Source organism: Salvelinus alpinus, chromosome 24 (genome assembly GCF_045679555.1).
Source record: "Salvelinus alpinus chromosome 24, SLU_Salpinus.1, whole genome shotgun sequence".
Classification (NCBI taxonomy): domain Eukaryota; kingdom Metazoa; phylum Chordata; class Actinopteri; order Salmoniformes; family Salmonidae; genus Salvelinus; species Salvelinus alpinus.
Genome location: NC_092109.1, coordinates 19,764,060 through 19,783,228, shown reverse-complemented (window position 1 = coordinate 19,783,228; position 19,169 = coordinate 19,764,060). Strand labels below are relative to the sequence as shown.

General features: G+C 44.2%; 1 protein-coding gene across 11 annotated transcripts in view; it reads right to left on the bottom strand.

Annotated features, from left to right (window-relative positions):
- LOC139552299 (dynamin-1-like) overlaps positions 1-19,169 on the bottom strand; it is an 82,351-nt gene that overhangs the window by 53,125 nt on the left and 10,057 nt on the right. For all 11 annotated transcript variants that reach the window (XR_011670409.1, XR_011670408.1, XM_071363907.1 and 8 more), the window contains exons 2-9: positions 13,683-13,756; positions 5,962-6,111; positions 5,223-5,426; positions 4,835-4,933; positions 3,557-3,717; positions 3,063-3,205; positions 2,344-2,479; positions 1,191-1,258 (exon numbers count right to left, since the gene is read on the bottom strand). Coding sequence is in view for 9 of the 11 variants with exons in the window: in XM_071363907.1 (XP_071220008.1) it covers positions 1,191-1,258; positions 2,344-2,479; positions 3,063-3,205; positions 3,557-3,717; positions 4,835-4,933; positions 5,223-5,426; positions 5,962-6,111; positions 13,683-13,756 (1,035 nt within the window). In the remaining 2 variants the exon portion in view is untranslated. The remainder of the gene's footprint in view (positions 1-1,190; positions 1,259-2,343; positions 2,480-3,062; positions 3,206-3,556; positions 3,718-4,834; positions 4,934-5,222; positions 5,427-5,961; positions 6,112-13,682; positions 13,757-19,169) is intronic.

The window sequence follows — 19,169 nt, the reverse complement described above, 5'->3', positions numbered from 1 at the left end:
TTGACCGCAAGAAGCCCAAACAGATATAACATTTTGAAAAACATAACCATTTCAAACCTCGCTTACATTTGTATACGATCACATACAGTATACCTCTCTTTTGTGTGGGAGTACTTTGGAACATGTATCCTAAATAAAAATCTAATTTGCTGGTGTTTTTACAGTCTCTTATGTCTCCCCCAACCCAGCAAAAATGTATGATAACTTTTCAGTCATCTTTGGGGGGGCAAATAAAATCATTTGTGTCGCCAGTTGGATAACCCTGCTATAAAGTATGTGAATAGTTTTGCCCACATATTACAGCATATGACTCATCCAGATGCCATTACTATTGGAATCCCTATACCACTACAACATAATGAATGTGTCTCAATTCTCTTGAATGGTTCCCATTCACCATTCCCCCTCCTTCAGAACCACTGACCGGGTAGAGCTCACCCTCATTGTCAGAACAGGTTTGCAGCCATTTTGCTTTCACAAAGGAAATGTGACAAGGAAATGCAGACAAATAGCAATACTGTTCCAAGCTCAAGCAAATTTAGATTTTGTAGCTTTTCTGAGGGAAACTGTATACACTAAGCAAAAATAATTGTTCATAGTTTAAGTTAGTTTGTTTTCTTGGCAGTAGGTCACCAGGATCATGTATTCTGCTACATGGCTCAAACCATCCCCTGTTCTTGAAGCCTTCCTTCTAGCTTCACTGTGGGAGGTTGAGTGCGAGGAAGAAACACCGAGGGGACTTTCAACAGGTTCACTTCAACAGGTTCACTTCCTGAATAGCGATGACGTCACTGTCGGATTCTGATTTATATCACTCTGGGACCTACGTAAAAGACAGGACGTTGTCATGGGACGGGTAAAAAGTGAGCTAGGTCCCACGTAACTGGCATATCTGGCATATCAGACACTCATACATACAAGATACAGACAGGTGGACAGGGGGCAGGGCAAGGAGCGAGAGAAAGATACCATCCAACCAGCGGTCACAGATCTAATCACAAATCCCTCCACTTCTGTTTCTGATAACATCAGTATGCGACAGCATGCTGGGTGCATGTCTGCGGTCGGTGTGTCTCGAGGTCTTTGTGATCAGATGGGTGACGGCGATTAGAGTTGGCCAGGCCCACAGAGGCGACCCAGGCGGGCGAGGACAGGGGGAGGGAGAGGGGGATGGGGAAGAAGGACATTGCCTAATGCCGTGGATGTTCTTAATGGCGTAGCTGATCTCCTTGCGAAGCTCCTTTTCGTTAAACTCCATCTGTACGGACACAGAAAGGACACACACACACGCGCGTTAAATAGTGAGCACACGCCTCCGACGCACAGCAGATACCACAGAGATAGAGATGGAAGGTCCCTTGTATCCATTGAGTGGCTCTGAACATCAAACAGAATATTCTTCACAGGAGCACATTTACAACAACAACAAACCTTCAGACTAAGTACTAACACTGCTTAGTTATTCCATTCAGTCTGACACCTCTGTTAATCATTTGATATGACACAGCTATACCATGAGTGTATGATGACAGACAGTCTGACTGTGCGATGTTTAACGACTGAGACTGTAGTCTGGCCCCAGCAGGCCCAGATCCTGTGGCCAAGGCCAAACAGAATGTTTTACTGTGGAGGGAGGGAGGGAGGGAGGGAGGGAGGGAGGGAGGGAGGGAGGGAGGGAGGGAGGGAGGGAGGGAGGGAGGGAGGGAGGGAAGAATGTTTTCCTCATAAAGTCTCTGGGTTGGGCCTCCCGAGTGGTGCAGTGGTCTAAGGCACTGCATCGCAGTGCTTGAGCCGTAACTACAGACCCAGATTCAATCCCAGGCTGTGTCACAGCCGGCCGTGACCGGGAGACCAATGAGGTGGCGCACAATTGGCCCAGCGTTGTCCAGGTTAGGGGAGGGTTTGGCCGGCCGGGATGTCCTTGTCCCATCGCGCTCTAGCGACTCCTTGTGGCGGGCCAGGCGCCTCCAATCTGACTTGGATCGCCAGCAGAACGTTGTTTCCACCGACACATTGGTGCGGCTGGCTTTCCCGGGTTAAGCGCGCATTGTGACAAGAAGCAGTGCGGCTTGGCGGGGTCGTGTTTCGGGGGACGCACGACTCTCGACCTTCGTCTCTGCCGAGTCCGTAGGGGAGTTGCAGCGATGAGACAAGACTACCAATTGGATATCATGAAATTGGGGAGAAAAAGGGTAAAAGTAAAAAAATTACTACGAATTATAATTATTATAATTATAATAAAGTCTCTGGGTTGGGGTCGATCCACAGCCCTGTCTGTCTCAAGAGTTAGGAGCGCGGGGGCCCTGGTAAGAGACACACACACATACACTACAGTACACACACCTTGACCAGCTCGAAGGGGAAGCGCTCGTGGAAGATGCGGTTGATCTTGGCTCCGCCTGACAGCTCTGCTGTGTCGATCTGATCCCCAGAGCCCTCGATACGCTTCTCAAAGTCTACTGAGAACTGCTGCACCATCCTGGAGAGTAAAGGATACAGGGATAAGGGAGTTAGACGTGTGTGTGTGTGTCAAATCAAATTTTATTTGTCACATGAGCCGAATACAACAGGTGTAGCATTTCACCTTACTGTGAAATGCTTACTTGCAAGCCCTTAACCAACAATGCAGTTCAAGAAATATAGTTAAGAAAATATTTACTAAATAAAGTAAAAAATCAAATAATATCAAAAAGTAACATAAGAAAATGACATCAACAAAAAAATGACAACAACGAGGCTATATACAGGTCAGTCGAGGTCATTTGTAAAGTGACTATGCATAGATAATAAACAGCGAGTAGCAGCAGTGTAAAAACAAAGGGGGTGGGGGGGGGGGGCAATGTAAATAGTCTGGGTAGCCATTTGATGAATTGTTCAGCAGTCTTATGGCTTGGGGGTAAAAGCTGTTTAGAAGCCTCTTGGACCTAGACTTGGCGCTCGGGTACCGCTTGGCGTCTGGTAGCAGAGAGAACAGTCTATGACTTGGGTGACTGGAGTCTTTTTTTGTGTGTCTGTGTGTGTGTGCGTGCATGCCATCGTGCGTACTTGTGTGTTCTACTTACTGCAGCAGGGCCTTGGTCTTGCGGGAGGGGTCGTCAGGTCTGAAGTTCTTGTACTCCTCCACCTCCTTCTCTATAGACAGCAGCTGGCTCTGCAGCTTGGCCCGCAGCCCTGGCAGAGTGTCCCGGATGTGATTGGTCAGTTGCTGCAGAGGGCAAGGTCATAAGTGTAGGTTATGACATGCGACAGAAGAGATTACAGTGATCTAGCATACCAGCCTACTACCGTTCTACTCCCTTATCTCTAGTGGATATTATAAACTCGTCGAAAGCATCAAAATGTGTCATGTGGATGGCTCATCTGGTAGAAGACTTCTCTGAAGGCTATAAAAATTAACTGAAAACATACATATTGTGACCGCTAAAATAATATTCCTACTATGCACTTTGGTGATGATTGAGGGATTTGTGTCCCCTCCATACACATACACATACACATACACACACACAAAGGAGGACTTACCTGGTTGAGTGTTTTCTGTAGGTAGGGGACTCACCTGGTTGAGTGTTTTCTGTAGGTAGGGAGTGCCCATGCGTTCAGCCAGGTGTCTGTATCCAGGATGGGTCAGGAAGAACTTCCTCTCTGCAGCCATAGCCGCTGTGATGTCCTTCTTCCCATCTATGTCCTTCTGACTCCTGTTCACCACACCAATGTAACCTGGGACAGAGAGAGAGGTCAGCTGATACTGGACACATCAGGATGCAAAGATAGGCACAATGTTGTTTTGTGGAGAGAAAAAAAGAAAGAAAAGTTTGTTAGGGTAATTATTATTCTTGTTTGTGTGGGTGAGATTTATTTTCTTGTTTGTTTGCCTGTCTGGGTTTATCACACTGGGTAGTGGGCCGAATGAGGAGGGGGGTTCTGGGGGAGGTGTGAAGGGTAATCTGGGGGTCCTTGAAGTTACCCACATCCCTATTGTGGGATGGTTATTTGTAACAGCTGTCGATTGTACTACATGCCTACCTACATATCCTGCTATGACTGAAAACAAATAAAGAATGGCAGCCACATGGGCAAGAGGGATCACATATCCCCATCTAGTTAAGTTTTCTCATGCATTTCTCTGTTAAGCAGTATGTCTTGCTCTATAACCTTTTGGACTGAACGCCAATAGCCTTGTAAATATGCTAGTGGTTTAACATGAGGCCTTCCAACACGGGAGAGTGACAGAAGCAGAGAAGGTAGAGACAAAGGACATGGAAAACGTTCAGAAGCACATGCCTGGGTTCTAACCAAGCGCCAGTGGAAAAACGACACATCAGCGGATTGCATTAGGGTTAGGGTTAGGGTTAGGGTTTCCCACAAATATATTTTATTGCAAAGAAAATAAGATGTTTTTTCCAGATGTGTCACTGAAATCAAGACATTGTTTTTGTCCGCCTTTCTCTCTCTCCCTCTCTTTTTCTTTTCTTCACTCTCCTTTTCTTTTCTTCACTCTCCTCCTCTCTCTCTCTCTCTCTCTCTCTCTCACTCCCTCTCTGTCTCTCTCTCCCTCTCGCTCTCTCCCTCTCTCTCTCTCTTTCCATCACCCTCCTCCTGTCTAACTCTCTCTAGGCTGCTGCAGTGAGCAACACAACTAGATAACCACTAGAGGGAAGCACTGAGACAGTGTGTGTGTGTGTGTGTGTGTGTGTGTGTGTGTGTGTGTGTGTGTGTGTGTGTGTGTGTGTGTGTGTGTGTGTGTGTGTGTGTGTGTGTGTGTGTGTGTGTGTGTGTGTGTGTGTGTGTGTGTGTGTGTGTGTGTGTGTGTGTGTGTGTGTGTGAGTAGTCTCACCTCTTCGCAGTGGGAGCAGCTTATTTTCCAGAATTTCTCTGGCGTCAGTCCCCTCATCCATCAGATCCAGCTTGGTGATCACACCAATGGTTCGCTGACCTGGTCACACACACACACACACACACACACACACACACACACACACACACACACACACACACACACACACACACACACACACACACACACACACACACACACACACACACACACACACACACACACACACACACTACATTAACAAAGTCCAGATCTGAGCTGTAGGTAGGTTCAATTGCATCCTTGTCTAACTGTTCTGTCACAACTTGATGTTGAATGATACTGAGAGCACAGATGAAAGCAGAAGGCCTACAGTTCCTTCCTTTAACCTCTTGTTAACCTCACCCACCCTGTGGGTCCACTTCTTTGGCAATCTTCAGGGCATCCGAGTTGGCCAGGTCAGAGTTGGCCGGGGAAACAGCCAGCAGCAGACAGTTGTCCTTGGTCACAAACTGATACAACATGTCTCTGATCTGCTGCTCAATGTCCACAGGCTGGTCCCCTACTGGGACCTTGGTCATCCCTGGCAAGTCCACCAGAGTCAGATTCAGGACTAGGGGAGAGAGGGGAGAGAGAAGGGGAGAGAGGGGTAAAGGGAGAGAGGGGAGAGAGGGGTAAAGGGAGAGAGGGGAGAGAGGGGAGGACAGAGAGGAGAGAGATGTGAAAGGCAGAGGGGATAGAAGGGGAGGGTAGAGGGGAAAGGGGAAGAGAGTGTGGCGAGGGGAGAGGGGGGAGAGAGGAGAGGGTAGAGAGGTGGAGACTTGTAAATATGATATCAGATCCGATGAATGATACTAACCTTGAAAATAAAATACTATATAATATAATTAATAGTACCTGATTGAGACTCACTATACAACAACCAACTTTGGGCCCTGGCTATACTGTACAATCAAACTTGGTTGCCAGTTTTGACCAATAGGGAATAGGGAAACTTGATTCACCAAATTCTGTGTATAGAATTAAGATACTTGTATTCCACTTTATAAAGTTAAACTACTCTTTCCTACAATCAAAGTATTATGAGTGTCGCCATGGTAGTTCTGCCAAGTTGCCCATGTGCCAAGATGCAGGATCTGTGTCCTCACCATGTGGGGAGTAGACCCTGAGATTTATTGGCACAGGTGAGATTCCCTTATTCTGCCCAGTGATGCGATCCGTCTCCGCCTCGATCTCCCCACGAACCTCATCGAAGTCTGTGAACTTCTTCCCCTTACAGTGAAGGAACTCAGCATATTCTGCAGAAGGAGAGGGAGACAGAGAAGAGGAGAGGAAAGGAAAGGAGGAGTGAGGATAACAAAATCATTCAAGAACAATGACAAAAACAGGACACCATTTTTGGCAGTTTGAATGGAAATGAGGACAGTCGTTCTGTCATATCTTGACTTTTCATCACTCACAGTTTGAATGGAAATGAGGACAGTCGTTCTGTCATATCTTGACTTTTCATCACTCACAGTTTGAAAGATAATGTAGCAACACTAGATGGCACTATTGATGAAACTGTGAGACGGACACAGACCTTGTAATGATCCTAAAATAATTAGAAGCCCATTTTGTCCAATTGGTAATACAGGATATGAATAAGGCCTTATATGTAAACACCGCTGCTAACAGGATCTCAGGTAACCATGTTTGGTCTTGACAGTTGATGAGATTGGTGTTTTGTTTATTTATTTTGCAAAGGGATTATTTTGAATCTACCTCTCCAATGACTTTGGGTAGGCTATACATTACTTGAGCATTAAGGACTGAACCAGGTTTTCCTCTAGGACAGTTTGGTCTTCATGAACCTTAAAATATATATTGAAATGTTGTAATATACAGTAAATGCAATACAGTTGCAAACTGGGTTTCAAAAAACGAATAAAGCAACACCTCACAGCACAACGCCTCTCCCCCATGTGACCAAATGTTTGTGTGTATGTACGGACATGTACAGTGCATTCGGAAAGTATTCAGACCACTTGACTTTTTCCACATTTTGTTACATTACAACCTTATTAAAAAATGTATTAAATATTGTTTTTTCCTCATCAATCTACACACAATACCCCATAATGACAAAGCGAAAACAGGTTTTTTGAAATGTTTGCAAATACTTATTCTTATACTTATACAGGTGCTTCTACACCTGCATTGCTTGCTGTTTGGGTTTTAGGCTGGGTTTCTGTACAGCACTTTGTGACATCAGCTGATGTAGGAAGGGCTTTATAAATAAATTTGATTGAATTTGATTGATTTACTTATTTACATAAGTATTCAGACCCTTTGCTATGAGACTCGAAATTGAGATCAGGTGCATCCTGTTTCCATTGATCATCCTTGAGATGTTTCTACAACTACATTGGAGTCCACCTGTGGTACATTCAATTGATTGGACATGATTTGGAAAGGGACACACCTGTCTATATAAGGTCCCACAGTTGACAGTGTATGTCAGAGCAAAAACCAAGCCATGGTCAAAGGAATTGTCTGTAAAGATCTGAGACAGGATTGTGTCGAGGCACAGATCTGGGGAAGGATACCAAAAAATGTCTGCAGCATTGAAGGTCCCCAAGAACACAGTGTCCTCCATCATTCTTAGAAGATTGGAACCACCAAGACTCTTCCTAGAAGGGCTTTGGTCAGGGAAGTAACCAAGAACCCGATGGTCAATCTGACAGAGCTGCAGAGTTCCTCTGAGGAGATGGGAGATACTTCCAGAAGGACAACAATCTCTGCAGCACTCCCACCAATCAGGCCTTTATGATAGAGTGGCAAGACGGAAGCCACTCCTCAGCAAAAGGCACATGACAGCCCGCTTGGAGTTTGCCAAAAGGCACCTAAAGACTCTCAGACCATGAGAAACAAGATTCTCTGGTCTGATGAAACCAAGGCAAAACTCTTTGGCAAAGTACAGAGAAGTCCTTGATGAAAACCTGCTCCAGAGCGCTCAGGAACTCAGACTGGGACGAAGGTTCACCTTCCAACAGGACAACGACTCTAAGCACATAGCCAAGCCAACGCAGGAGTGGCTTCGGGACATGTCTCTGAATGTCCTTGAGTGGCCCAGCCAGAGCTGGACTTAAACCCGATCTAACATCTCTGGAAAGACCTGAAAATAACTTTGCAGCAACGCTCCCCATCCAATCTGACAGAGCTTGAGAAGATCTGCAGAGACGAATGGGAGAAACTCCCCAAATACAGGTGTGCCAAACTTGTAGCGTCATACCCAAGAAGAGTTGAGGCTGTAATCGCTGCCAAAGGTGCTTCAACAAAGTACTGAATATAGGATCTGAATACTTAAACGTGATATTTCAATTTTTTATTTTGACAAAATTTGCTAAAATTTTGATAAACCTGTTTTTGCTTTATTGTGTGTAGATTGATGAGAAAAAAATGACAATTTTATAAATTTTAGAATAAGGCTGTAATGTAACAAAATGTGGAAAAAGTCAAGAGGTCTGAATTCTTTCTGAATGCACTGTATGTATAATTCATAGATGCACACACTACACACACCCACACATCATTATTATTTATTTATTTAGCTTTTTTTATTGTGTACATTTGTGTCTTTCATTTGATTTTAATGTTTTTAATTTGTTTAAATTGTAAAGTATTTTTACCAGTAAAGTTTCTTTCCTTATGTGTCAGACCCCAGTAAGACTCGCTGTCACCATTGCTGGCTTTCTAGGCAGAGTTGCAAAGAAAAGCCATATATCAGACTGGCCAACAAAAATAAAAGATTAAGATGGGCAAAAGAACACAGACACTGGACAGAGGAACTCTGCCTATAAGGCCAGCATCCCAGAGTCGCCTCTTCCCTGTTGACGTTGAGACTGGTGTTTTGCGGTTACTATTTAATGAAGCTGCTAGTTTCTCAAACTAGACACAGTAATGCACTTGTCCTCTTGCTCAGTTGTGCACCGGGACCTCCCACTCCTCTTTCTATTCTGCTTAGAGCCAGTTTGCACTGTTCTGTGAAGGGAGTAGTACACAGCGTTGTATGAGATCTTCAGTTTCTTGGCAATTTATATATATATAATATTTTGCATTTTGCCTGTTATTGAAAGCCTACTCTGCCTTATGAAGTTACCATAACAACACTACCAAGCCACTGTCATGAAATCAAATCAAAGTTTATTTGTCACATGCGCCGAATACAACAGGTGTAGACCTTACAGTGAAATGCTTACTTACAGGCTCTAACCAATAGTGCAAAAAAAGGTATTAGGTGAACAATAGGTAAGTAAAGAAATAAAACAACAGTAAAAAGACAGGCTATATACAGTAGCAAGGCTATAAAAGTAGCGAGGCTACATACAGACACCGGTTAGTCAGGCTGATTGAGGTAGACATGTAGATATGGTTAAAGTGACTATGCATATATGATGAACAGAGAGTAGCAGTAGCGTACAAGAGGGGTTGGCGAGTGGCGGGTGGCGGGACACAATGCAGATAGCCCGGTTAGCCAATATGCAGGAGCACTGGTTGGTCGGCCCAATTGAGGTAGTATGTACATGAATGTATAGTTAAAGTGACTATGCATATATGATAAACAGAAAGTAGCAGCAGCGTAAAAGAGGGGGTGGGGGGGCACACAATGCAAATAGTCCGGGTAGCCATTTGATTACCTGTTCAGGAGTCTTATGGCTTGGGGGTAAAAACTGTTGAGAAGCCTTTTTGTCCTAGACTTGGCACTCCGGTACCGCTTGCCATGCGGTAGTATAGAGAACAGTCTATGACTGGGATGGCTGGTGTCTTTGACAATTTTTAGGGCCTTCCTCTGACACCGCCTGGTGTAGAGGTCCTGGATGGCAGGCAGCCTGGACCTCAGGAGCACTGGTGTGGTGCTGCCACAGCACTCCTTCACATTTTTACATTTGAGAATAGACGGGGCTGGTAAAACTATTCCTTGAAAATTTATTTGGATAAATTCCAAATAAATGATTTTTAATTACCACAAAAAATTCCATGAAAAACAATAGAATGACAAACCAAATAAATATGTATGGCGGCCTAGAGTTATTCATACCCCTTGACTTATTCCACATTTTGTTGTGTTACAGCCTGAATTCAAAATTGATTTAAAAATAATAATTAAATACAACATAATGACAAAGTGAAAATATGATTTTTGAAATTTTAGCAAATTTATAGAAAATTAAATACAGAAATAAGTATTCACACCCCTGAGTCAATACATGTTAGAATCAACTTTGTCAGCAATTACAGCTGTGATTCTTTCTGGGTAAGTCTCTAAGAGCCTGGCACACTTGGATTGTACAATATTTGCACATGATTCTTTTTAAATTCTATAAGCTCTGTCAAGTTGGTTGTTGATCATTGCTAGACAGCCATCTTCTCGTCTTGCTATAGAATTTCAAGCTGATTTAAGTCAAAACTGTAACTAGGCCACTCAGGAACATTCAATGTCGTCTTGGTAAGCAACTACATTGTATATTTGGCCTTGGGTTTTAGGTTATTGTCCTGCTGAAAGGTGAATTTGTCTCCCAGTGTTTGGAAAGCAGACCGAACCAGGGTTTCTAGGATTTTATCTTTGCTTAGCTCTATTCTGTTTCTTTTTATCCCAGAAAACTCCCCATTCCTTGTCAATGAAAAGCATACTCATAACATGATGCAGCCACCACCAAAATATAAAGAATGGTACTAAGTGATGTGTTTTGTTGGATTTTCACCAAACATTACACTTTGTATTCACATCAAAAAATGTATATCTTTGCCACATTTTTGTCAGTATTACTTTAGTGCCTTATTGCAAACAGGATGTGTTTCGGAATATTTATATTCTGTACAGGCTTCCTTCTTTTCACTCTGTCATTTAGGTTAGTATTGTGGAGTAACTACAACTACAATCCATCCCCAGTTTTCTCCTATCACAGCCATTAAACTCTGTAACTGTTTTAAAGTCACCATTGGCCTCGTGGTGAAATCCCTGAGCGGTTTCCTTCGTCTATGACAACTGAGTTAGGAAGGACACCTGTATCTTTGTAGTGACTGGGTGTTTTGATACACCCACCAAAGTGTAATTAATAACGTCACCATGTTCAAAGGGATATTCGATCTCAGTTTTTTTTATTTTGACCCATCTACCAATAGGTGCCCTTCTTTGCGAGGCATTGGAAAACCTCCCTGGTCTTTGTGGTTGAATCGGTGTTTGAAATGATCTGCTCGACTAAGGGACCATAAAGATAATTGTATGTGTGGGGTACAGAGGTGAGGTAGTCATTCAAAAATCATGTTAAACACTATTATTACACACAGAGTGAGTCCATACAACTTATTATGTGACTTGTTATGCAAATTTTTACTCCTGAACTTATTTAGGCCTGCCATAACAAAGGGGTTGAATACTTATTGACTCAAGACATTTCAGCTTCTAATTTTTTATAAATTTGTAAAAATGTCTAGAAACATTTTTCCACTTAGACATTATGGGGTATTGTGTGTAGGCCAGTGACACCAAATCTCAATTTAATCCATTTTAAATTCAGGCTGTCGCACAACAATATTTAGAAAAATTCAAGGGGTGTGAATACTTTCTGAAGGCACTGTAGGTAAATGGTGGTTTCTTCCCTGTCTTCTCTCTGGCGGTGGCGAGAATGATGAAGAACTATACAGGCTACGTGTGCACAGTGGAGGCCCGTCGGAGGCTTGACCACCTTGGCCAGTCAGAAAATTGAAAAAAATAAAAATTCACAGTGTGTCTGCATTAATGTTCATAAAACTCCTCTCTACTCTAACACAGTGGAACCCAGAATATATGTGACCACTTGGTTACAGCGACACTATTCTCCCAAAGACACCCAAACCAGAGTGTCCACTGCAAAGCCCAAAGAGCCTGACCCTCTGGAAGTTGCTGTAGCCCTGTTTGGGATATTTAGCCTACATTGGCTATTGGTTGAGACGCAGGGCCCATTCTTGCCTGGTATGACAGGGTGGGCAATTGGAAATGTGAATTGGGCAAAGTTGGAGGTAATAATGCATTTAGGTTATAGGTTATTGAGCTACATGAATACACCACACCAAAAGCTTGAGTATATGGCTGTTTTATAACAAATGCACAGAGCTGTCCTTCACCTTTCCTTCAGCACCACAAGTTGGTTCAACTTCTTTAACATCATTGCACGATCCTGGTGCTGTCCTTTCAGCACCACGAAGGACGCTCTAATCGCTTAAAATGGCATGTCATCAAGATCTGTTGCCTACGACTAATAGTCAAACTCATCACATAATAGTATTACTACTACAAATAGAAGATTATCACTTTTCACAATGGACCTCGTTGAGTAAAGTTAGACGCTGAATCAATGTCTTGCAAGATCACATAATGATTAATTTGCATTTTCCATAACATAGTAGTCCTACGACACTACTGTTACACCAACAACGCCTCATTTTCCATAACATAGTAGTCCTACGACACTACTGTTACACCAACAACACCTCATTTTCCATAACATAGTAGTCCTACGACACTACTGTTACACCAACAACGCCTCATTTTCCATAACATAGTAGTCCTACGACACTACTGTTACACCAACAACGCCTCATTTTCCATAACATAGTAGTCCTACGACACTACTGTTACACCAACAACGCCTCATTTTCCATAACATAGTAGTCCTACGACACTACTGTTACACCAACAACGCCTCATTTTCCATAACATAGTAGTCCTACGACACTACTGTTACACCAACAACGCCTCATTTTCCATAACATAGTAGTCCTACGACACTACTGTTACACCAACAACGCCTCATTTTCCATAACATAGTAGTCCTACGACACTACTGTTACACCAACAACGCCTCATTTTCCATAACATAGTAGTCCTACGACACTACTGTTACACCAACAACGCCTCATTTTCCATAACATAGTAGTCCTACGACACTACTGTTACACCAACAACGCCTCATTTTCCATAACATAGTAGTCCTACGACACTACTGTTACACCAACAACGCCTCATTTTCCATAACATAGTAGTCCTACGACACTACTGTTACACCAACAACACCTCATTTTCCATAACATAGTAGTCCTACGACACTACTGTTACACCAACAACACCTCATTTTCCATAACATAGTAGTCCTACGACACTACTGTTACACCAACAACGCCTCATTTTCCATAACATAGTAGTCCTACGACACTACTGTTACACCAACAACGCCTCATTTTCCATAACATAGTAGTCCTACGACACTACTGTTACACCAACAACACCTCATTTTCCATAACATAGTAGTCCTACGACACTACTGTTACACCAACAACACCTCATTTGGAATGATATTTTAGGATGGTTCGCTGAAGCTGAATAGTTAAAAAAATGCACCAAATACCAACAGAACCACTAGGCAGGACATACGCTTTGAATGAAACAAAACACAAGAAAAGGCTAATAGTGGTTTAACACCATCTGCTCTAATACTCTCACAAAACAGCCATTCAAGAATATATAAATGCATATTACCATGAAACTGATTGAGATCAATCAAATGATTGGCATGGAGATGCAGTTTGGACGTTTCACCGGTAAAACGTGAATAATTATCATTCACAATTGAGAGTGATGATGGCAGACGATGCAATTGGAGGATGCATTTTATGCATATTCAATAATTATAGGCTATTCATTTGGCTATATCTTACGGTACAAACTTTGACTGAGAAAATTATGATGTCATATACAAAAACAATCGCTATCCCTCACCTAAAACAAAATGCACTACAACACTGCTCTGGAGAGGAGGCAGGTGGAAGGGAGGGATGGGGAAGAGTTTACCTGTGGGACAGTTGATCAGCTGGAGGACCAAGGGACGGCGGGTGACGATGCCAGAGCCACGGGGAAGAAAATCTCTGTAACACATGGGAGAGAGAAGTGAGAAAAGAAACGGAAACACCTGGACCCATATTCATTAAGCATCTCAGAGAAGGAGGGCTGATCATGTCAAATACATTTTTACCTCATAGAAAGTGGGACTGCGAGACATATTGAAGCTGAAAATGAACAGACTGTCACTGCAGTTTCTGTAAATGACTGTTGCCTTAAAGTCTGTGCTGCTTTTCAGGAAACACTTTCTATTCCACCTGGCAGTCTTTGTCTGGGATGCAATACAATTAGCTCTTTCTGAGAGTAGCCCACTGAAGAGCCTGTGTGAGGTCTGAGCATGCAGGGACTGATAAGCACTGGGCCAGAAGAGAGAGAGAGAGAGAGAGAGAGAGAGAGAGAGAGAGAGAGAGAGAGAGAGAGAGAGAGAGAGAGAGAGAGAGAGAGAGAGAGAGAGAGAGAGAGAGAGAGAGAGAGAGAGAGAGAGAGAGAGAGAGAGAGAGAGAGAGAGAGAGAGAGAGAGAGAGAGAGAGAGAGAGAGAGAGAGAGAGAGAGAGAGAGAGAGAGAGAGAGAGAGAGAGAGAGAGAGAGAGAGAGAGAGAGAGAGAGAGAGAGAGAGAGAGAGAGAGAGAGAGAGAGAGAGAGAGAGAAGATTGCAGAGAGGGAGAAAATTATTGAGAGGGTGAGGAAGGTAGAGAGCAGAGTAAATCATAGAAAAAACAGAGAGAGAGAGAGGGTGCAGAGAGGATGAGAGCGAGCAAGAGAAAGGGAGAGAGAGAAAGAAGGCGCAGGGAGAGAGAGAGCTGTACTGTAGCTCTAGCACAGCTGAGGAGCACTCTCTTTCCTCAGCTCCATTGTCAGGTGGCAATGAATGGAATCAGTGCCTTGCCAGTCAGGCCTGGGCCTTTAATGGATAAATCACTGGATAATCAGCACCATAATTGCAGGCTTTGTTCAAACAAGGGGCAGCTAAAGTAGCCTGAGAGCCCACCCGTATCATGTGACAGTGGTGCTTCTGCAAGCCGAGAACAGGACTCTACATTCTGCACGGTGTTTGCTGAAGAGCAACACTAATCTCATAGACAAAATCTTATTGGGACAAATATCCCCCATAAAACGATCAATTCTCCATGAATTCTCCATTAATTCTCCATGGCATGGAGTGGTAAGAGAGAAGAAACATTTCCTCTTTTTTTTTCTTCTGTAGTCTATTTCTGTCCTCCATGACACACTCAATGTAAGCTCTTTAAAAAAGACTGAAAGGCTCTCAGAAGACATTCTCCATACACTAGCATTGTAGACTCTATAGACTCCCTCTGAAGCTTTTATCAATGTTTTCAACTATTTCATCTTTCTTTTAATTTGCAGCTCTGGCTCAGAAAAAGAGAGAGAGCAAGAGAGAGATATGTGTCTCTTCAACTACCTCAGGAAAAGAGAGAGAGAGAGGGAGAGCGAGAGAGAGAAAGAGCGAGAGAGAGAGAGTGAGAGAGCAAGAGAGAGATATGAGTGTCTTCACCTGCCCCCAGCTATCTGTGAGACTGGTAACATGCAGATGGTATGGTACACAACATGGTCCTATAGTGGCTGTGTGTGTGTGTGTGTGTGTGTGTGTGTGTGTGTGTGTGTGTGTGTGTGTGTGTGTGTGTGTGTGTGTGTGTGTGTGTGTGTGTGTGTGTGTGTGTGTGTGTGTGTGTGTGTGTGTGTGTGTGTGTGTGTGTGTGTGTGTGTGTGTGTGTGTGTGTGTGTGTGTGTGTGTGTGTGTGTGAGAACACACTATGTGTGTTTTCTTCTGAAGAATTCTGCCGACACTGCCGTAACAGCAATAGCAGCCATGGTGACATTGTTTGTATATATGCTGTTACATAGTCTGCTGACCTGACACTAGTTGTAGCTAATTCACTTCCACCTGCGGTTCAACAACCGGGGTCTAGAAGGGACATGCACCCAGATAGAATCTCATACGGTCCTGTAAACCAAGAGCGTGTAGGCTACTACTGTGCTTTTCGCTGCACTAGCAATGCCATCTGCTAAATATGTGTATGTGACCAATAACATTTGATTTGATTTGAATAGTAGTAGTGCCTGATCTGTTCATTGCATCACCACCATAGATATTCACTTTACGGTGCTTGCGGGTCAATAGCGACCATGGCTGAATATTGACCGACGATCATATTAGTTAAGTATGCTCAGTGGGTTACTAAATGGACAGCAGTTTATGAGAATATATTCAGTTATGAATTATGATTGGCCAACTAAGAATAGTAGCCCGGCTAGCCAGATAATGTGACTACAATTGTGGATATTACTATAACCAGAGGCATAGTGCTAGCAGTTAGTGAAGACCCATTTGACCGGCGAGGAAGAGATTATGCTAATTGAACTGCAGTCTCGCAACAAATGATTCTATAAGTGTTTATGAACAAATATGTTCCAGCCATTCTCCAAGGCAAACACGCACAAACTTGTGCGCACACATAAACACACGTATGCACGCATGTACACACACACACCCAAGCATGCACACTTATAAACACACACGTGTACACATAAACACACGCATGCACGCATGTACACACACACACAAGCATGCACACTTACAAACACACACGTGTACACATAAACACACACATGCCTAACACACACACACATCTAACCTACGTCATTACAATAATTGAATGATATTATCCATTTCAGATCACTACCTGAACATAGATAAACATAGAAAGCATTGGCAGCACTGTCTCGTCTACAACAGCTCCATTTCCTACTGTGTCAAATCAATTTCCTGTCTACGGTCTCTCTCTGGTTGGGGTGTAAACCTGGCTTTCTCTGCACCTTCCTCTCCTCTAGTAACATCGTGTAGGGGACAGATGGCCCAAACTGCAGGTCCCCTCCTCTCCCCCTTCTCCACTCCGCCTTCCCCAAAAACACCACCATTTGGATTATCCAGATGGGCGGAGCCGGCACCAACCAACCAGACCCTGTCACACACACCACACCAATCCATCTCCATCCCAAACGCTGCTTTGGCTGGGGGGATGGCTCAAGGCAAGGCATGGTTCCTGGGGTATCCACCCCACACACGCGCACACGTGCACACATTCATACATATGCTACATACTTGCTGAATGGGCTCAGTCGCACAAATGAGCAAACACGGATGGACGCACACATGCACAAACCATCATGTAGCAATGCTGACAAGCATTCACCACATCAATAGCCTGTTATATGTGATTGCAGGGGAAAACAGAGTGAAGGAGTAGGTGAACAACGTGCCTGACCCCAGCCTGTCCTTCTCCTCCACCCCAGCCTGCCCCTCTCCTCCACCCCAGCCTGCCCCTCTCCTCCACCCCAGCCTGCCCCTCTCCTCCACCCCAGCCTGCACCTCTCCTCCACCCCAGCCTGCCCCTCTCCTCCACCCCAGCCTGCCCCTCTCCTCCACCCCAGCCTGCCCCTCTCCTCCACCTCAGCCTGTCCTTCTCCTCCACCCCAGCCTGCCCCTCTCCTCCACCCCAGCCTGCCCCTCCCCTCCACCCCAGCCTGCCCCTCTCCTCCACCCCAGCCTGCCCCTCCCCTCCACCCCAGCCTGCCCCTCTCCTCCACCCCAGCCTGCCCCTCTCCTCCACCCCAGCCTGCACCTCTCCTCCACCCCCACCTTCTTGGTCACGTGTGGGCAGCAGCTCCACCCATCTACCATCCGTCTAATCCCACTGGGAGACTCAACCCCTCCCCCTGTCTGGTGATAGCATACAAACGCATCAGCCAGCGGCTATCCACTGCCAAAGCAAGATCGACTATGAAGGCACTGAGGAGACAAACATATCCACCCATAAGGAAACGGTATAAACAAACAGATATTCAATATTATATTGTGTCTCTGCTGTGTATAAATACACACGTACACACACTTGTACACACAAACACACACAGACACACACGGTCAATAGACCTGTCCAGCACTGACATCCTGCCAGGCATCTGCAGCAGAGCATCATTGACTCACACACATTTACTGCACACACACACACACACACACACACACACACACACACACACACACACACACACACACACACACACACACACACACACACACACACACACACACACACACACACACACACACACACACACACACACACACACACACACACACACACACACACACACACACACACACACACTCCAAAGCATGCCTATATGCACGTGAATATACTGTGCCTTGCTTAGTGGAAACCCTGAGAGGGCGTTGTCATTGTCTGACATTCAGCTTCTTAGACAGAGGCTTTGTGAGAAATAACAACAGAACCACGATGAGTTTTACTCCAATAACAGTCAGATCATTTCCTCTCCATTGTTTTCTCCTACACAGTCACTCTGATTGATTCACAATAACATGACATACATTTATCTAAACTGACCTAGAGTCAACACATATTCAAAACACATGGTCCTGGTGGGACTTGAACCCACAACCTTAGTGTTGCTACCACCATGCTCCAACACACTTAGCCAGCTGGGTGAAAATGATGATAGTGCCATGCAGTGCTTTAAACTACAACACCAGTGGATCTCCTGCCAGGTATGATAATGTATTTGGCCTGGTCTAATAAATAAATAAAAAATGTATTTGTCACATTCTTGGTAAACAACAGGTGTAGACTAACAGTGAAATGCTTACTTACGGGCCCTTATCCAACAATGCATCATTTCACTCTTCAGATGTAAATGTACAGACTACAGGCTGTAATCTAATCATGATCAATGGTGTGCAGCAATTACAGTCACGCTATGAATACGATAACCAGAAAAGGCTATTTCACTATCCCCCAGGCCACAGCCTTAGTGGCTGAGATTGCTTGTTGTGTCGCCATGTACACCTCCAGATTACAGTCATTGTAGTGAAAGGGCCAATCAAATGGCTCGTTCTTGGCCGATGGCGTGCGCCCAGATTAAAGTAAGGGCGGGAGCCAATGAGAGTGCTGGTTGTTGGTGAGCTGTGTGTAGACTCACAGATTAAATGTAATCCCTTTGAGCAGTGTAAAGGCAGCAAACCCAGCTCCACTCTCTCTCTCTCTTTCTTTCCTCTCACTCTTTCCTTAGTCTCTATCCCCCCATCTTCCACTTTCTTGCTTATTTTACCCTCTCTTGCCAGAATCATTTCATAAGCAACAAATAATGATACAACTGCTTCTATCAGTTATCCTAAAAACAATAGTGTGTACAAAGCATAGACAACTATAGGACTAGGCCCACCTTCCACCAATAATAATAGGCCAACATAAATGAAATGAGACTATAAATAAAGTGACATACAGTAATAAATATCTCAAAGGGAAAACGACGATCATCAATAAATCCCCAAAGTAGACTACACTTCCCAGCAGTGCTAGGCAGTGAGTAGTACATTATCTATTCGTGTCAGTCAGGCAGTAA